Here is a 15,356-nt window from a genome sequence, read left to right as displayed (position 1 = left end):
CTGGTTCTCAGGACGCTACTGGTCCAAGCACCTTAGAACACTAAATGTTCTTCGAAGCTTAAGAAGAAAAAAACAACTTGTTTAAAACTTTATTTTTCAATTTATAATTTATTCAATGTCATTTTATACTCATTTTATTTACAGTAGGAGTAGTTACATTTACTAACTACGGTTTTACACTTGATCAATTATTCAATTAGAATGTTTCGTATATTATTCCATAGAATGCCATATCTAATAAACCTTCAATAATCTTTATTATCATCCAAATAATAAATTCGCCATACCCCAACTTCTTGCTTTTTTCATTCAGTTGATGACACACAGCAATCCTCAAATCACTTACCTTTCCCCTCAGTACCAGTAAAACAATCAACACAACCAAATAAATTTCATAAATGAATACCGTTACCTTTTTTTTTTTAACTCACCTAACGGTCTTACATGCAAACACATACAAACATAAACCTTTTATCTCAGCTCCCGCTGTTTCTCAATGAAACGTGTACTTATTTGCCTAGCTGGGCTAGAGTTCTCTCACACGCAAAAATTCGTGCACCATATTGAACGTACCAGCTTCTCAACATGTGGTTAGAGCAGCTTCGGTACGTATATGCCATCACCGCGACCGTCCTGCTATTTTCCCAATCACTCACTCTCCCTAGAACCGTCATCGTCATGGTATCTCACTAACAAACAGAATAAAGATTATCGCGCGCACCCCGCGCGCTTGTAACTGTCGCGTATTAAACATACGCATCGCAATGCATGGCATCCATGAATACAGAAAAGCTCTCTGAGTGGAACGAATACGCGAGAGAGGCATACCAATTTTAAATTTAAACTTTGTTGGTTTTATCAAAGCATGCCGTGCAGTAGCACGTGTCGTTATGGTAACATCAGAATTCCGTTGTAGCAAACGTGTCGCTATGGAAACGATTTAATAATTCATAAAAACGAACTGATTTCATCGGGAATTATATTCCATTGGTATATTCCAATGCTAGTCGAAAAATAAATTGTTACACTAGTTAAGCACACAGAAAATGCAATGTACAAATGCTTTACGATACGAAAAGATGTTGATTTCTAATTTTGTAATTCATTAGCGCATCATCCGATTTACCATTAATATCCACATTTCTTTCTCTATGTCTTTCTTCACATTTCATTTTTTTTTTCATTTAAACGAATTTACTCCTTACCATTATCCTCGTCGCCAATTGTAGGATATTCGGATGATGAAACAGGATATTTATATCACTCGGATAAGAATTTCACTAGGCTTTATTTCACTTCACACAGCCTGTCACAAACCACCCACTCGCTCTCGGTGTCGGAAACTAACTGCCTCCTCATCATATATATCAGTGCCTACTTTGATCTCTCTGATACTATTAGGGCAAGACCCTACAATACCCCTTGTAGGAAAATTGTTCCGAAAACTGAACTAAAAACTAAAAAAAATATCTTTTGTGAGTTATCAGATACAAGATTGTAAAAAATGTTATTTTATTGTACGATTCTATACAGGTGCGCATGATCCGCTGACACCAAGGAATTCAGGAGAACGTGGTGGCATGAACATTCCCCAGCGGCCATCTAACTTGGCTCTTGAAAGTCCGAGGAAACATATCATCGAAACCAAAACTGATTACGGAAAATACAGGTAGGTGATACGGATACTTGTATTTTGACAAGTAGCAACTGAAAATCTAACAAGCAAAAAGTTTGGGATAGAGGTTTATGATGAACATGGATTTTATCTTTTTCACGCTGCAGAATACGACAACAGTTCAAAGAGAATCTATTCAGTAACAAATCGCAGCCAAACCTACACTACTATAGCTTGTGTTGTCATAATCGTAGACTTATTTTCTCTAAATATGATACTCTCGTTTAAAGTGCCTTCCACCCTATCATGAATGTATTCCACCAAAAGTAATTCAATAAATTGTACTTGCGGAGCGGAGCTATATTAGTTTCTCTAAGCATCCAATCGTTATTTTGTTCAGTGATGCAATTTATAAAAGAGCACTCCCAGTCCACCAGTTTCAATTTCACTTTTTGCATCTCCCTCGATCACTTTCTTGTTTTATTAATTATCGCAGTCTGTGTTTACCCTGTGTTTTGTTAACCTCATACGTTATTGCATTTTCCATATTTTTTCGTTTCATATGAACCTCCATCATTCACAAACACATGACACACGCTACTATCACACATCACCAACTACAACAATAGCCGCAACAACTCGGCCTCCCAGGCGGACTACTCCAAGCCGAATAAGGTCCCACCGCCTATGCTGGGGACACCTCCGGCAAACGGAAACAACGGAATGCCATTCAAACCAGTGCCACCACCCAAACCGAAAAACTACCGGCCACCGATCGGAGGAGGCAGCAACGGAGGACCCGGAAACGGTCCGATGGGAACCGGTCAATGGGAAAACGGGGTAAGTTAGGGTGAACATCTATCACTTGGACAGCACCTGCATTACTGGGAGGCATTCCAACCAAATTACCTACTTGATATTTAGCAGATGTACTAATCTAAACTATAATCTAAAATTTGTATATATTTGAAATTCTAAAATTCTAACATAATAAAGTCAAGAGACCTCTAAACTTCCCAATTTCAATGTCAATTAAATCAGCTAAGTTCTTATTTATTTATTTATTTAAATATTAGTAATTTCATCTCAAAATAGTAATACTTAAGAATTCTAGAATGTAAAGATTCTAAGATCTATAAATTCTGAAATGCTTAGATTCTTGAAATTTGAAATCTTTGGAATCTCGAATCTTGACATTCTGAAATTCTTGAATTTTAAGTGAAAAAAACTTTTGCGACATTGGGCGCTGTTGACTGTTTGTCTGATATGATTAATCACTTCACAGCTTTTGTGGTAACCAACATGCATTCTACTTTACTTCCAGGAACCAATATCCCCACGATCACCGAATGGATTCTACTATCCACCGATGTCGACACACTACCAGCAAGGCGTGGCTCATAACGTGCCAAGCTCACCCAACAATAATCACATGATGCCCGGTGGCAATCACCATCCGTCGCAAATGCATCCCTACAGTGGCCAATACGGCGGAAATGCCTACAATGGATACAATGGTACAAATAGTGGCAGCAACGGTGCAGCGCAGGCACACTACATGGGTAATTCTTCCGGCCGCGACATGGGAATGGGTCATAACAATGGTTATAACAATAACGCACATCATCCTTACGGGAATAACTACATGCATAGAGGTAGCGGGGGCCCCAATCACGGCATAGGTAACACACACTGTCATTACACATCAGCATACCTACTTGTACTAATCCAGAGAAAAAATACTTAATCTGCACAACAACTTTATCATAAAAGCGCACCGTTGTGTAGAGAATTAATTTGGAAAATTAATAATTGTACTTTGATGTATGTATTTGCAAACTCTGGAGATTGTATTGTTTCCATTATCAAATGGTACTTCACGAAAGTCGATTTGTTCAAACGAATACTTGTCTTACGATTGCGTTTTTATTAATATATTTAAATAACATTCCCCTTGTAAGTACTGCCAAAAGCTTGGAATATACATACATCAATAATTACCATAAAGAATGTTTGAAGCGTTCAAATTTTCTTCACTTTGTACAAACTTCGACTAACAAAAATAAAGCAAACAAATATACAATCTAGACTTTGATCATAACATTATGAACAAATTTTACACCAGGAAACATTCCATCTATGCACCCGTCGGAACGACATCCGCTAGATTTGGCCGGCAGTCGGGAACAGCGCGGATCGGCATTCGAGTTATACCGAAAACCCCAACTTGGTACCGCTGGGCACCATCATAACATACGGTAAGTGATCCACAACTTCCAAGCCTGTAGTTTTGCTCCTGTTTGAGAAAAAAAAACCTTCCAATTTATTCTTGAAGCATGCGTTTTTACCCTCTTAAAACCCGTTAATTTATCGGATTGTCAGAAAGAGGTGTGAACAAATACTATCATGACATGTCCTAATTATACTAATACCAAATATCATCTTTATCTAACCGTTATCAAATTTTGCTAACCTTCGAACTTTCATATCGAAAACAGCTTCCCAATTTCTTAAAAAAATGCAAATACCTATTTCTGCCAACGAACAAAAAACAGGCAAAAGGCAAGACAAATCGCACTAACTTTTACCCTCATATTTGTTATGGAAAAGAAACTTCATTGGAAGAAAGTCATCGATTCAAAATTTTGTGTTTCGTGTATCTAAAGCAAAAATCAAGCCAATAATTGCGTGAAATTGGTTCACTCGATCCATTATTATCGCCACATGGAAACATGTCATTGTACTTACTATGGTTGAAAGGTATTTACTTATTTACTAACAAATGTTTCTACGCAATTTTATCACGAGCTCTAATTAATTACTATTCCTAGCTGTTATGATATCCTAATACAGTACAATTTTAGTATACAATTTTCATCCCTTTTGTTATTGCTGTGTTCGGGGGCATAGCTCAGTCCAAGGAATCATATCTCAGTTTTGAATCATGATTCCTTCAAGAAGAATGATACGATCTAGCCATATATACGATCTTTCGTAAATGTTAAGTCAGGGTTGTAGTTTAAAATCTAATAGTCCAACAAAACTCATGAGCAAAGATCGTAATGCTCACTCAATCTGACGAGCAAAGGTTGCTTACTCACGCAGATTTTCGGGAAGAAAAAAAAGGTGTGATGAGTACTAATAACCATTTTCCACTCATTTCCAGTGTCACAAAAAGTTGATTTGTGCGCTTTCTCACATTAAGTTACCTGTATTATACTAGTGGCGCAATACCTACCTGGATACCTGGTTGGCTACAGCGTCGACGATACACCTATGTCTGGCGTATTATAGAGCTCCCTGATGGTCGGTCTAAGGCGATGTTCCTCCAGTTTCTCCGAACGTTTAGGTTCCCGAGGTCCAATTCCTTCGCGTGCAGCTAGCGTGGTCGTGGCCTTATAAGAAGTCGCCGGCCTCTATCTGGTTCTCTGTTGAATATTGTTTTCGCTATTCTTTCTTCCGACATTTGAACTAAATGGTCATAGTAGGACCACTGAACTAAGTGACCTGAAGTCTGCAGTATTTTATACGATTCACAATATTTTCTTCTTTGTATACTTGATACTAGGGGACCTCCTTAGCCGTGCGGTAAGAGGCGCGGCTACAAAGCAAGAGCATGCTGAGGGTGGCTGGGTTCGATTCCCGGTGCCGGTCTAGGCAATTTTCGGATTGGAAATTGTCTCGATTTCCCTGGGCATAAAAGTATCATCGTGCTAGCCTCATGATATACGAATGCAAAAATGGTAACCTGGCTTAGAAACCTCGCAGTTAATAACTGTGGAAGTGCTTAATGAACACTAAGCTGCGAGGCAGCTCTGTCCCAGTGTGGGGATGTAATGCCAATAAGAAGACAAAGATACTTGATACAGCTCATGATTCATGCGTCTGCGCCACACACCATTTTTTAGTTTCCTTCAGAGTATTGCAGCACTTTTCGCTCGAAAACCCCGAGAGCTCTCCGGTCCGCCTCTTTTAACGTCCATGCCTCATGTCCATAAAGGGCCACTGGTAGAATCAGAGTTTTGTATAGAGTGAATTTCGTTTCCCTTAATCATTATTGATTTATTGGCATTTATCGGTGAGTACAACATCTAAAGCTCAAAGTAAAGAGTTCGAAAGTTCTTCCCTGCTTCAATCCGTCAAGGTGACAAACGAGGTTGACACTTCGTCTGCAATCCGAATACTTGATTTCGAGCCATCCAGTGTTGCACGTATCAGTCTAATCCAGCGGTTCTCAACCTGGGGTACATGTACCCCTGGGGGTACCTTCGCTGGTCCTAGGGGGTACCTCGGACAAAAATGCGTAATGGCGGACTATTATAATTACAATCGAAACTTATTAATAAAGTTTTGACAATTGTGTATTTTTCATTTCAAAACTTTGTCTTGTACATAGTATGCATTATTTATTTTTATTTTTCAGACTAAGTGGTCTGTGTAGTGCATAAAAGTGTTCGCCATTCAGTTCAGTCCATGGCTGCATGTCACCAACCACGAAGTCTGTGGAGGTGCCGCAAATCTTCTGTCACCTGATCGATCCATATTGTTCGCTGCGCACCTTGGCTTCTTGTTCCCGTAGGATCGATGTCAAGAACCATTTTCACCAGATTACTACCCGTCATTCTTGCTACGTGCTCGGTCTACCGCAGTCTTCCGATATTCGCGGAGTGACCGATAGATGGTTCTCCCAACAGCTGAAGCAACTCGTGGTTCATTCGCCTTCTGCACCATCTGCACCCCAGCTAATGAGCGTTTTGTAGATAGTCAGTTTGGTAGGGCGGCGAAGTCTATTCGATCGGAGCGCTTTGCTTCTCGGAATGATTCACCCAGACAGCTTGAAGGCATCCTTTCAAGATGTTGCCTTCTTTCGAGAGGCTTGGAAGCATCCTTTCAAGATGCTCGAAAATCTCCTTTCAAGAGGCCTGCAAGCCTTCTTTCAAGAGACTCGGAAGCCTCGCTTTGAGATACCCGGAATCCTCTTTTCAATAGGCTCGGAAGGCTTTTGAGAAGGTCGGAAGCCTTCTTTCAAATAGCTCGGAAGACTCATTTCAAGAGGCTTGAAAGGTTCTTTTCGAAAGGCTTGGATAACTACCTTCAAGATGCCGGATGCCTTGTTTTAAATGCCCGGAAGTCGACTTTTAAGAGGCTCGGAAGTCGCCTTTTGAAAGAGTCGGAAGACTTTTTTCAAAAAGCTGGGATGGCTCCTTTCAAGAGGCTCGGAAGCCTCCTTTCGAGGGGCCTGGAAGCCTCGCTTTGAGAGACCCGGAATACTCAAAAGGCTCAAAAGCCTCCTTTCAAGAATGTCGGAAGCCTTCTTTCAAAAAGCTCAGAAGACTCCTCAAAAGGCTTCAAAAACTCCTTTTAAGAGGCTCGGGAGCCTCTTTACAATAGGCTCACAAGCTTTTGTCCAGTAGGCTCGGAAGCCTCCTTTCAAGAGGCCTGAAAGCCGTCTTCCAAGAAGCCCGGAAGCCTGCTTTCAAGAAGCTGAGAAGCTTCTTTATAACAGGCAGGGAAGCCTCTTTTCAAGAGGTCGGAAGCCTTGTTTTAAGACGCTCGGAAGTCTACTTTCAAGAGGCTTGGAAGCCACCTTTTAAAAGGGTCGGAAGCCTTCTTTCAAAAAGTTCGGATGGCTCCTTTCAAGAGGCTCGGACGGCTCCTTTCAAAAGGCCTGTAAGCCTCCTTTTAACAAGCTCGGAAGCCTATTTTCAATAGGATCGCAAGCCTATTTTCAAGAGGCTCGGAAGCTTATTTTCAATAAGCTCGAAAGCCTACTTTCAAGTGGCTTGAGAGCCTCCTTTCAAGAGGCTCGTCTTCCAAGAAGCCCGGAAGCCTGCCTTCAAGAGGCTGGGAAGCTTCCTTTCAACAGGCTGGGAAGCCTCTTTCAAAGAGGCTGGAAGCCTTGTTTTAAGGCGCCCGGAAGTCTACTTTCAAGAGGCTTGGAAGCCGCCTTTTAAAAGGGTAGGAATCCTTCTTTCAAAAGCTCGGAAGCCTCCTTTCAAGAGGCTTGTAAGCCTCCTTTTAACAGGCTCGGAAGCCTGTGTTCAAGAGGCTCGCAAGCCTATTTTCAAAAGGCTCGCAAGCCAATTTCAAAGAGGCTCGGAAGCTTATTTTTCAAGATGCTAGAAAATCTAATTTCAAGTGGCTCGGAAACCTATTTTCAAGAGGCTCGGAAGCCTTCTTTCAAGAGAGATGGAAAGGAAGCCTCCTTTTAAGTGGCTCACCATGCAAGAGGTTCGAAAGCTATGCAGGAGGCTCAAAAGCCTTTTATCAAGGTGCGGAAGCCTACTTTTACGAGATTCAAGGGCTTGGAATTATCCTTTCAAGAGACCTGGAAGCCTACTTTCAGGAGGGGGTACCTCAATTAATGCAATAGTTTGAAGGGGTACCTCTCAAGAAAAATGTTGAGAATCGCTGGTCTAATCAGTTTCGCCGGAAAACCATGTTCGGACATTATCTGCTACAGCTCATTTCTTTTCACCGAATCGTACGCAGCTCTGAAATCAATGAACAGATGGTGTGTCTGCAAGTTGTATTTTGCGAATTTTTGCAACTACAAGTTAGTGATCCGAGTCAATATTTGGACCTATGAAGGACCTTACATCTATAACATCCGAGAAATGTCGTACGTCGATCAGCACGTGATCTATCTGTGAGCAAGTGTCTCCAGTCGGATGTTGCCAGATGTGTTTGCGAATATTCTTACGCGCGAAGTAGGTGCTGCTGATTGCCCTCCCTCTAGCAGCAGCAATGGTTACAAGTCGCAGACCATTATCGTTGGTAGCGGAATGAGGGTGTCCGGCGAAAGAAACTTCCGATCTGCGCATTTGCATCCCCGATAACAATCTTTACATCGTGTATTGGGCACTCTCCGTAGGCTCTCATAGAACTCATCCTTCACGTCATCAGGCTTATCGTTCGTTGGGGCATAGATGATGATCAGGCTATAGTTCAAGAATTTGCCCCTTATTCTCAACACGCAAATCCGGTCGCTTATCGGCTTCCCGATCACCATGAAGCCAACTCCTCTTTCTTCTCTGTCACCGCCGCTATAGTAGATGTGGTACTTGAAGTGTTCGCTATGGGATCCTCCGCCCGGAATTCACGTTCTTCAGTTTTGAGCCACCGTATTTCCTGGATTGCTGCCATACTCACGCTGACCTTCTGCAGCTGTAGAGCCAGGAGCCCAGCACGTGCGGGTTTATTTAAAGTTCTCACGCTCCAAGATCCGACTTTCCAATCGTTGTCCTTTATTCGTTGCCGGGTCTGTTGCCGTTGAATCAATCCGTTTGCTCTAATTTTGCCTTTCTTGGTAACTGTAGAATCTTCGGTAGGCTACCTTACCAGGTTTGCGCTACCTACATCGCGTTGAAGGGGTGCCTTCGCGATGCTTCCAAGATGCAGCATGATGTGCACAGTTTTGTTTAGAGTCCCTCGCTGGCCGTCTGACGATGATCAACCGATTCTAACATGGGGGATAGCCGCTGTTGTGAGCCGCTCCTAACATGGAGAACAGACGCTCGATCAGATTTCCACATCCGGAGAGGAGCAAATCCCCCTTCCCTGTCAGAATATGAACATAGTTCCCACCGAGGTTGATTACCCGATCTTCTCTAAGGTTGCTCGTATCCTGACCAGTGCCACAAGGAGGTGGGGACAGGAGTTGCTGGGTAAGAGGCTAAGGACCGCGAAATGGGGTCTATTTTATTTATTCAGGTACGCATTACCCGGCATTTGCCATGCCTATACTGCCTGGCGCAATAATCCTATCTTTAAGAGCCTTGTGCTCGATTGGAACACTCACCGAGCCTTCACCAATGCCAAAAAGAGTAGCCTTTACAGAACAAACAACATATTCCCTAATAGAAGTCTATGTGGTGGTGTGGTTAGAGTGAGCACATCCCAATGACATTTTTGGTGATGTTCTGGTTGCGGTCATACAATTTTTAGAATTGCTCACCAAAAATTTTCTGCAAGGTGTAAATTGATGAAACAAAAAAATAATTTTATTACGATTTCTGGAAATACGAAAAAAGATTCTCCCGAAAATCACTTAATTCCGTCTCATCGAAACGAAAAGTTTTATAAATAATTTTAAAATGTTTTATTTGTTTGTTTTTAGATAAATCTCAATTCTGAAATGTTGCTCTAAAACATTTTCAAAACGAGGACAGGCATTAAACAAAACCTACGGTTTACGTTTGCGGATTCCCACTCAGTTGTTCTTAGTCACTCACTCATGGGTCCTGAGCACCCATAGGGCATCATGGGGTCTATGTTAAAGATCTCTATCCTGGGTGACTGCTCACTTTAACATTTGACGTGGACCCTGGTCCCAGGTCAGATTTCAATCGGCTTCCTTAATTACTTCGTTGAGGCTTCACCGCCACGAGCCCCTGCCTCTGATGTTCTGCCGGCTTTCAGACTTATAGATCCGTATACGCTTTTTCGCAATGTGTGGTCGAGCGATTTATCATTGGACAAGTATTGTTTGGACAGACGAGAACACGTTTGAGCTAGAACACCCAAAGATACGGCAAACAACTCCTTTTTCCAAATCGGAGTGACTACAGAGCAAATATACCCAAGCAACCGCAAAGCCTGAGGGTGGTAGGGAGGATGTTTGTCTTAGCAAGGAGATAGTAATATGAAGTTAGTGATGTTAAAATTACTGGGGAGTGGGGAGTCGAAAAACAATATTTTCCCTCCAAAAAGACTACAATCACAATCTCATCCAGAATCTCTGGGTCATGCTGGATGACAGATCTTTTTTTTTTTTCCCTGTTGGGTATCTTAATCACTGCGACCATTTGTTAGATCTATTGTGATATATGCCCCATTTGATCTAGCTTTGTCAAGTTGACGCATCATTACTATTTAGAGCAATTGCATTTCCTTGACTACCAGCGTTATCCCAATGCGGTATTATGGTTCTGATGAATCGTACTACCATATTGGGACTTGTTCTCCAAACTTCTGAGGGTTCTATAAGACCCCTATTGAAGAACTGTAATCTCTTTCTAAAATTGCCGGACAATGGCATAACAGATGTTCCGTGTCTTCTACATGTGTGCCGCAGAAACGACATACATCATCTTGAAGTTTTCCTAACAAATTCAAGTGATATCGGCTCGGGCAATGGCCTGTTATAAGACCTGTATATGTGTTAAGATCTTTTTGAAAGATCTAAAATTTTATGAGTGATAAATGCGTTTGGTGCGATGAAACGTTTAGACTGCCTCGCAACCTAGATGTTTTTTTCCAGATGTCCTCTATTTTAGAATGTTCCCAAGATTTGAGTTCCATTCTAAGAGAACACGCAGATACACCACAAAATGGTTCGGGACCTATGAATTGTCGAGATGAACCAAGTCTGGCCAGCATATCAGCTTGTTCATTGCCTTCAATGCCAAAATGACCAAGAACCCAATACAGGTTCACTTTGTTACGACTACCCAAGGTTTGGAGTGACACATTCCCAAACGAGTTTGGATGTGCATGTTGCTGATTTCAAAGCATTCAATGCTGCTTGACTGTCACACATTATGCAAATATTTGAATGCCTGTAATTTCGGCGTAAGCATAAATTAGAGCATTCAAGAATAGCCTGAACTTCAGCTTGGAAAACAGTTGGCCACTTGCCCATGGAAATCGAGATATTTATCCCTGGGCCAGTTACGCCTGCTCCAACTTGATCGTTCAGCTTTGAACCATCGGTGTAAAATACAATTGATCCTGAGCGAAGACTTGGTCCACCGTTCGCCCATGTATTTCGCTCAAGATTAATTACATCAAAGCATCGATAAAAATTGTATTTTCTCCTCATCCAATCATCATTGCTTGTGATAAGTGAGTTGATACTTATTTTGTTTAGAATACTAAGATGTCCTTTTAGGTCACCTTCGAAGAGGTTTGAATCTTTTTTGACCTTCAAAGCACTCTTCTCTGCTTCTAATTGAATAAATTGATCCAATGGTAGCATGTGGAGCAAAGCGTCTAGCGCTTTATTCGGCGTGCTCCTCATTGCACCAGTTATTGAAAGAGTAGCTAATCTTTGAAGTTTTTCCATCTTCTTCTGAACCACCCTTTCTTTTGTTTTTGGCCACCATAGTAATGCGGCATATGACATTCTGGGTTTCACAATCGCCGTATAAATCCATTGAATCATTTTTGGCTTTAGTCCCCACTTTTTACCGAACGTCACCTTACTTATCCATAAAGCATTTTTTGCTTTGCTTAATACTTCCTCAAGATGTAAGTTCCAATTCAGCTTACTGTCAAGTCTAACTCCAAGATGCTTGACTGAGTTTGAAAGTTTCAAATCTTCTCCTTTCAACTTTAAAGTAGGAAGAGAATTATTTCTTCTCCTTGTAAACAGATCTTGAAAATAACATGAATTATTTCTAAAAATGAGTTCCAACGACTGAGAACACTGAGAAAACTTTATAATTTTGAAGTTTTTTTTTCCAAAAAAAAGATTGATGGCAAAAAAAAGATTGCAGGCAATCGCTATTGCCTTAATTTTGAATTGATAGTGCGGGGAAATGCGGGGTATATGCGAGATTTCAATGTTATACAAAATTTTGGTAAAATTTCGCCAGGTATTAATTTTATTAGGTCGTGTATTTCGCGCGTTTCGTATTTTTTTCAGTATACAGATAATTAACGTCATTTGCAGAAGCCATCGGGCCTGCATGATGTGTTTTTTTCTTGTCGCGTTACGTTGAGAGTAAATTGTTAGTGCTGGGTGGCTCGTGCATCAATATTGCGATCCCTCATAGTGTAGAAGCCGCTCGGCAAAGCAGAGTATAATTTTTCGACAATATTTCATACCTGAGATTTCATACTATTTCCAAATTCATTGTGTCGCATGGTCGCTTCACATATCAAAGTGAATTCAGATCCAGCGATGCCCACTAAATAACCAATATTATATCAATTTTAACATACGTGTTGATTTTGTTTTTAATTTATGTGGCTAAAAAGCTCTACGTAGCCGAAAACAATTGAATTGAATAAATGATTTCGAAGGAGTTTCAGAAACATTTCTGCGGGAGGTCTTTTTCGGTGGAGATCGAACTATTGATCCGACCGTAACTAAACGATCCCGCCACGCTTGCTGCTTTTTCTTCTAGGGCAGCGGTTCTCAACCTGGGGTTCATGTACCCCTGGGCGTACCTTCACCAGTCCTAGGGGGTACCTAGGACAAAAATGCGTAATGGCGTATGTATCTATTACAATTGAATAAACAAACATATTGCTAAAGTTTTGATGTTTGATTTTAAAACTTTGTATTGTACATAATATGCTCGGGGATCATTGCGTAATGAATCCTGCACACCACAACCAGTAATACTGCCGCTAACCGCAAGTCAGACTTATCTGTATATGGACGCCATGTCCAGATAAGTCTGACTTGCGGTTAGCGGTAGTATAGTATATGACGGGTTGGTGAACAAAAGGTCAAAAGGACAAGCAAATTTTAGAATGTTTTTAATGTATCTAGCTTTAGAGCTTTATTTTCAATTGTTGCATAAGTATTGAACATATCTTTTTATCTGATCATATGGGCGTAGCCACATACAACGAATTCTATTCTTTATATCTATCTTAGGAACGCTTCAGCAAGTATATTGATCAAGTTTTTGAACTTCGAAAAATTGTTATACAGTCGACTCTCTACATCTCGATATCTCTCCCTATCTCGATGGTTTTCTCTGTCCCTTCAATCTACAGACATTTGGCATTCTACATCTCGATAACCTTCTTATCTTGATATCTCTATATCTCGATGTGTTCTGATCATATTTTGTTCTGGATTCACTCTCCTTACGTCGATATGTTTAAATTATTTGGACAACAACAAACATATCAACAACAAGGAATGACATTTCTCGCGCTTAGTTTCATAGGGGCGTAACTGTATAGATCGATTTATCTTCGTCGATGTTTTCTTTTTATTATTGTACCGAATTGCGCTAGTTTGTCGATGATTTAATGGTTTGGTGTGATAAAGGATGATTGTATCTTGCACCAAAACCAATAATCACGGTTGTAGCTTTTGAAACAATTGAGTTATTAACAAAATATAAAATCGATTGAGAGAAATCGATCAATACAGTTACGCCCCTATGAAACTAAGCGCGAGATTTGTTTTGTTGTCGTTTTTTATAGCAACGAGCTTTATTGGATCTTGTACCCATTTCAATTTTCCTTCCATTCCTGCATCTCACTCTTTCTCGATGGTCCCTTCAATATCGAAATGTGGAGAGGCGACTTTTCCTTGTAATAGGAATGTCTATGGGTTCAAAACTTGTCAAGGTTTCCGTTCCGGCAATCTTTTTCTACTTTTTCTAAAATGATGCCAAAAATAGAAAGTCTCATTTTAAGAGATTTGGAAACCTCCTTTCAAAAGGCTCGAAATACTCCTTTCAAGTGGCTTGAAAGCCTCCTTTCAAGAGGCTCGGAAGCCTCCTTTCAAGAGGCTCGGAAGCCTCCTTTCAAGAGGCTCAGAAGCCCCCTCTCAAGAGGCTCGGAAGCCTTATTTCAAGAGGCTCGGAAGCCTCTTTTAAGGGGCTCGAAAGCCTCCTTTCAAGAAGCTGGGAAGCCTCCTTTCAAGAAGCTGGAAATCCTCCTTTCAAGAGGCTGGGAAACCTCTTCTCATGAGGCTGGGAGCCTCCTTTCAAGAGGCTCGGAAACCTCTTTTCAAGAGGCTCGCAAGCCTCCTTCCAAGAGGCTTGGAAGCCTCCTTTCAAGAGCCTTGAAAGCCTCCTTTCAAGAGCCTTGAAAGCCTCCTTTCAAGAGGTTTGGAAGCCTCCTTCCAAGAGGCGCGGAAGCCTCCTTCAAGAGGCCTGGAAGCCTCCTTTCAAGAGGCTCAGGCCTCCTTTCAAGAGGCTCAGAAGCCTCCTTTCAAGAGGCCTGGAAGCCTCCTTCAAGAGGCCTGGAAGCCTCCTTTCAAGAGGCTCAGAAGCCTCCTTTCAAGAGGCCCGGAAGCCTCCTTTCAAGAGGCTCAGGAAGCCTCCTTTCAAGAGGCCTGGAAGCCTCCTTTCAAGAGGCTGGAAGCCTCCTTTCAAGAGGCCTCAAGCCTCCTTTCAAGAGGCTCAGAAGCCTCCTTTCAAGAGGCCTGGAAGCCTCCTTTCAAGAGGCTCAGAAGCCTCTTTCAAGAGGCCTGGAAGCCTCCATTCAAGAGGCTGGAAGCCTCCTTTCAAGAGGCCTGGAAGCCTCCTTTCAAAGGCCTGGAAGCCTCCTTTCAAGAGGCCCGGAAGCCTCCTTTCAAGAGGCTCAGAAGCCTCCTTTTAAGAGGCTCGGAAGCCTCCTTTCAAGAGGCTCAGGAAGCCTTCTTTCAAGAGGCTCAGGAAGCCTCTTTTCAAGAGGCTCAGAGCCTTCTTTCAAGAGGCCTGGAAGCCTCCTTTCAAGAGGCCTGGAAGCCTTCTTTCAAGAGGTCTGGAAGCCTCCTTTCAAGAGGCTCGGAAGGTTCCTTTCAAGAGGCTCGGAAGCCTCCTTTCAAGAGGCTCAGAAGCCTCCTTTCAAGAGCCTCGGAAGCCTCCTTTCAAGAGCCTCGGAAGCCTCCTTTCAAGAGCCTCGGAAGCCTCCTTTCAAGAGGCTCGGAAGCCTCCTTTCAAGAGGCTCGGAAGCCTCCTTTCAAGAGGCTCGGAAGCCTCCTTTCAAGAGGCTCGGAAGCCTCCTTTCAAGAGGCTCGGAAGCCTCCTTTCAAGAGGCTCGGAAGCCCCCTTTCAAGAGGCTC

The 15,356-nt window shown here is 41.9% G+C and overlaps 1 protein-coding gene across 9 annotated transcripts in view; it reads left to right on the top strand.

Annotated features, from left to right (window-relative positions):
• LOC134220672 (tight junction protein ZO-1) overlaps positions 1–15,356 on the top strand; it is a 192,624-nt gene that overhangs the window by 164,719 nt on the left and 12,549 nt on the right. For 8 of the 9 annotated variants that reach the window (XM_062699772.1, XM_062699774.1, XM_062699769.1 and 5 more), the window contains 4 exons: positions 1,534–1,669; positions 2,245–2,455; positions 2,940–3,297; positions 3,741–3,873. In XM_062699772.1, coding sequence (XP_062555756.1) covers positions 1,534–1,669; positions 2,245–2,455; positions 2,940–3,297; positions 3,741–3,873 — 838 coding nt within the window. The remainder of the gene's footprint in view (positions 1–1,533; positions 1,670–2,244; positions 2,456–2,939; positions 3,298–3,740; positions 3,874–15,356) is intronic. The other variant, XM_062699775.1, reaches the window with a different exon arrangement.

The sequence above is a fragment of the Armigeres subalbatus genome, chromosome 3, assembly GCF_024139115.2.
Source record: "Armigeres subalbatus isolate Guangzhou_Male chromosome 3, GZ_Asu_2, whole genome shotgun sequence".
Classification (NCBI taxonomy): domain Eukaryota; kingdom Metazoa; phylum Arthropoda; class Insecta; order Diptera; family Culicidae; genus Armigeres; species Armigeres subalbatus.
Note: the sequence above shows the minus strand (reverse complement) of the source record. Positions and strands in the feature narration are given on the sequence as shown.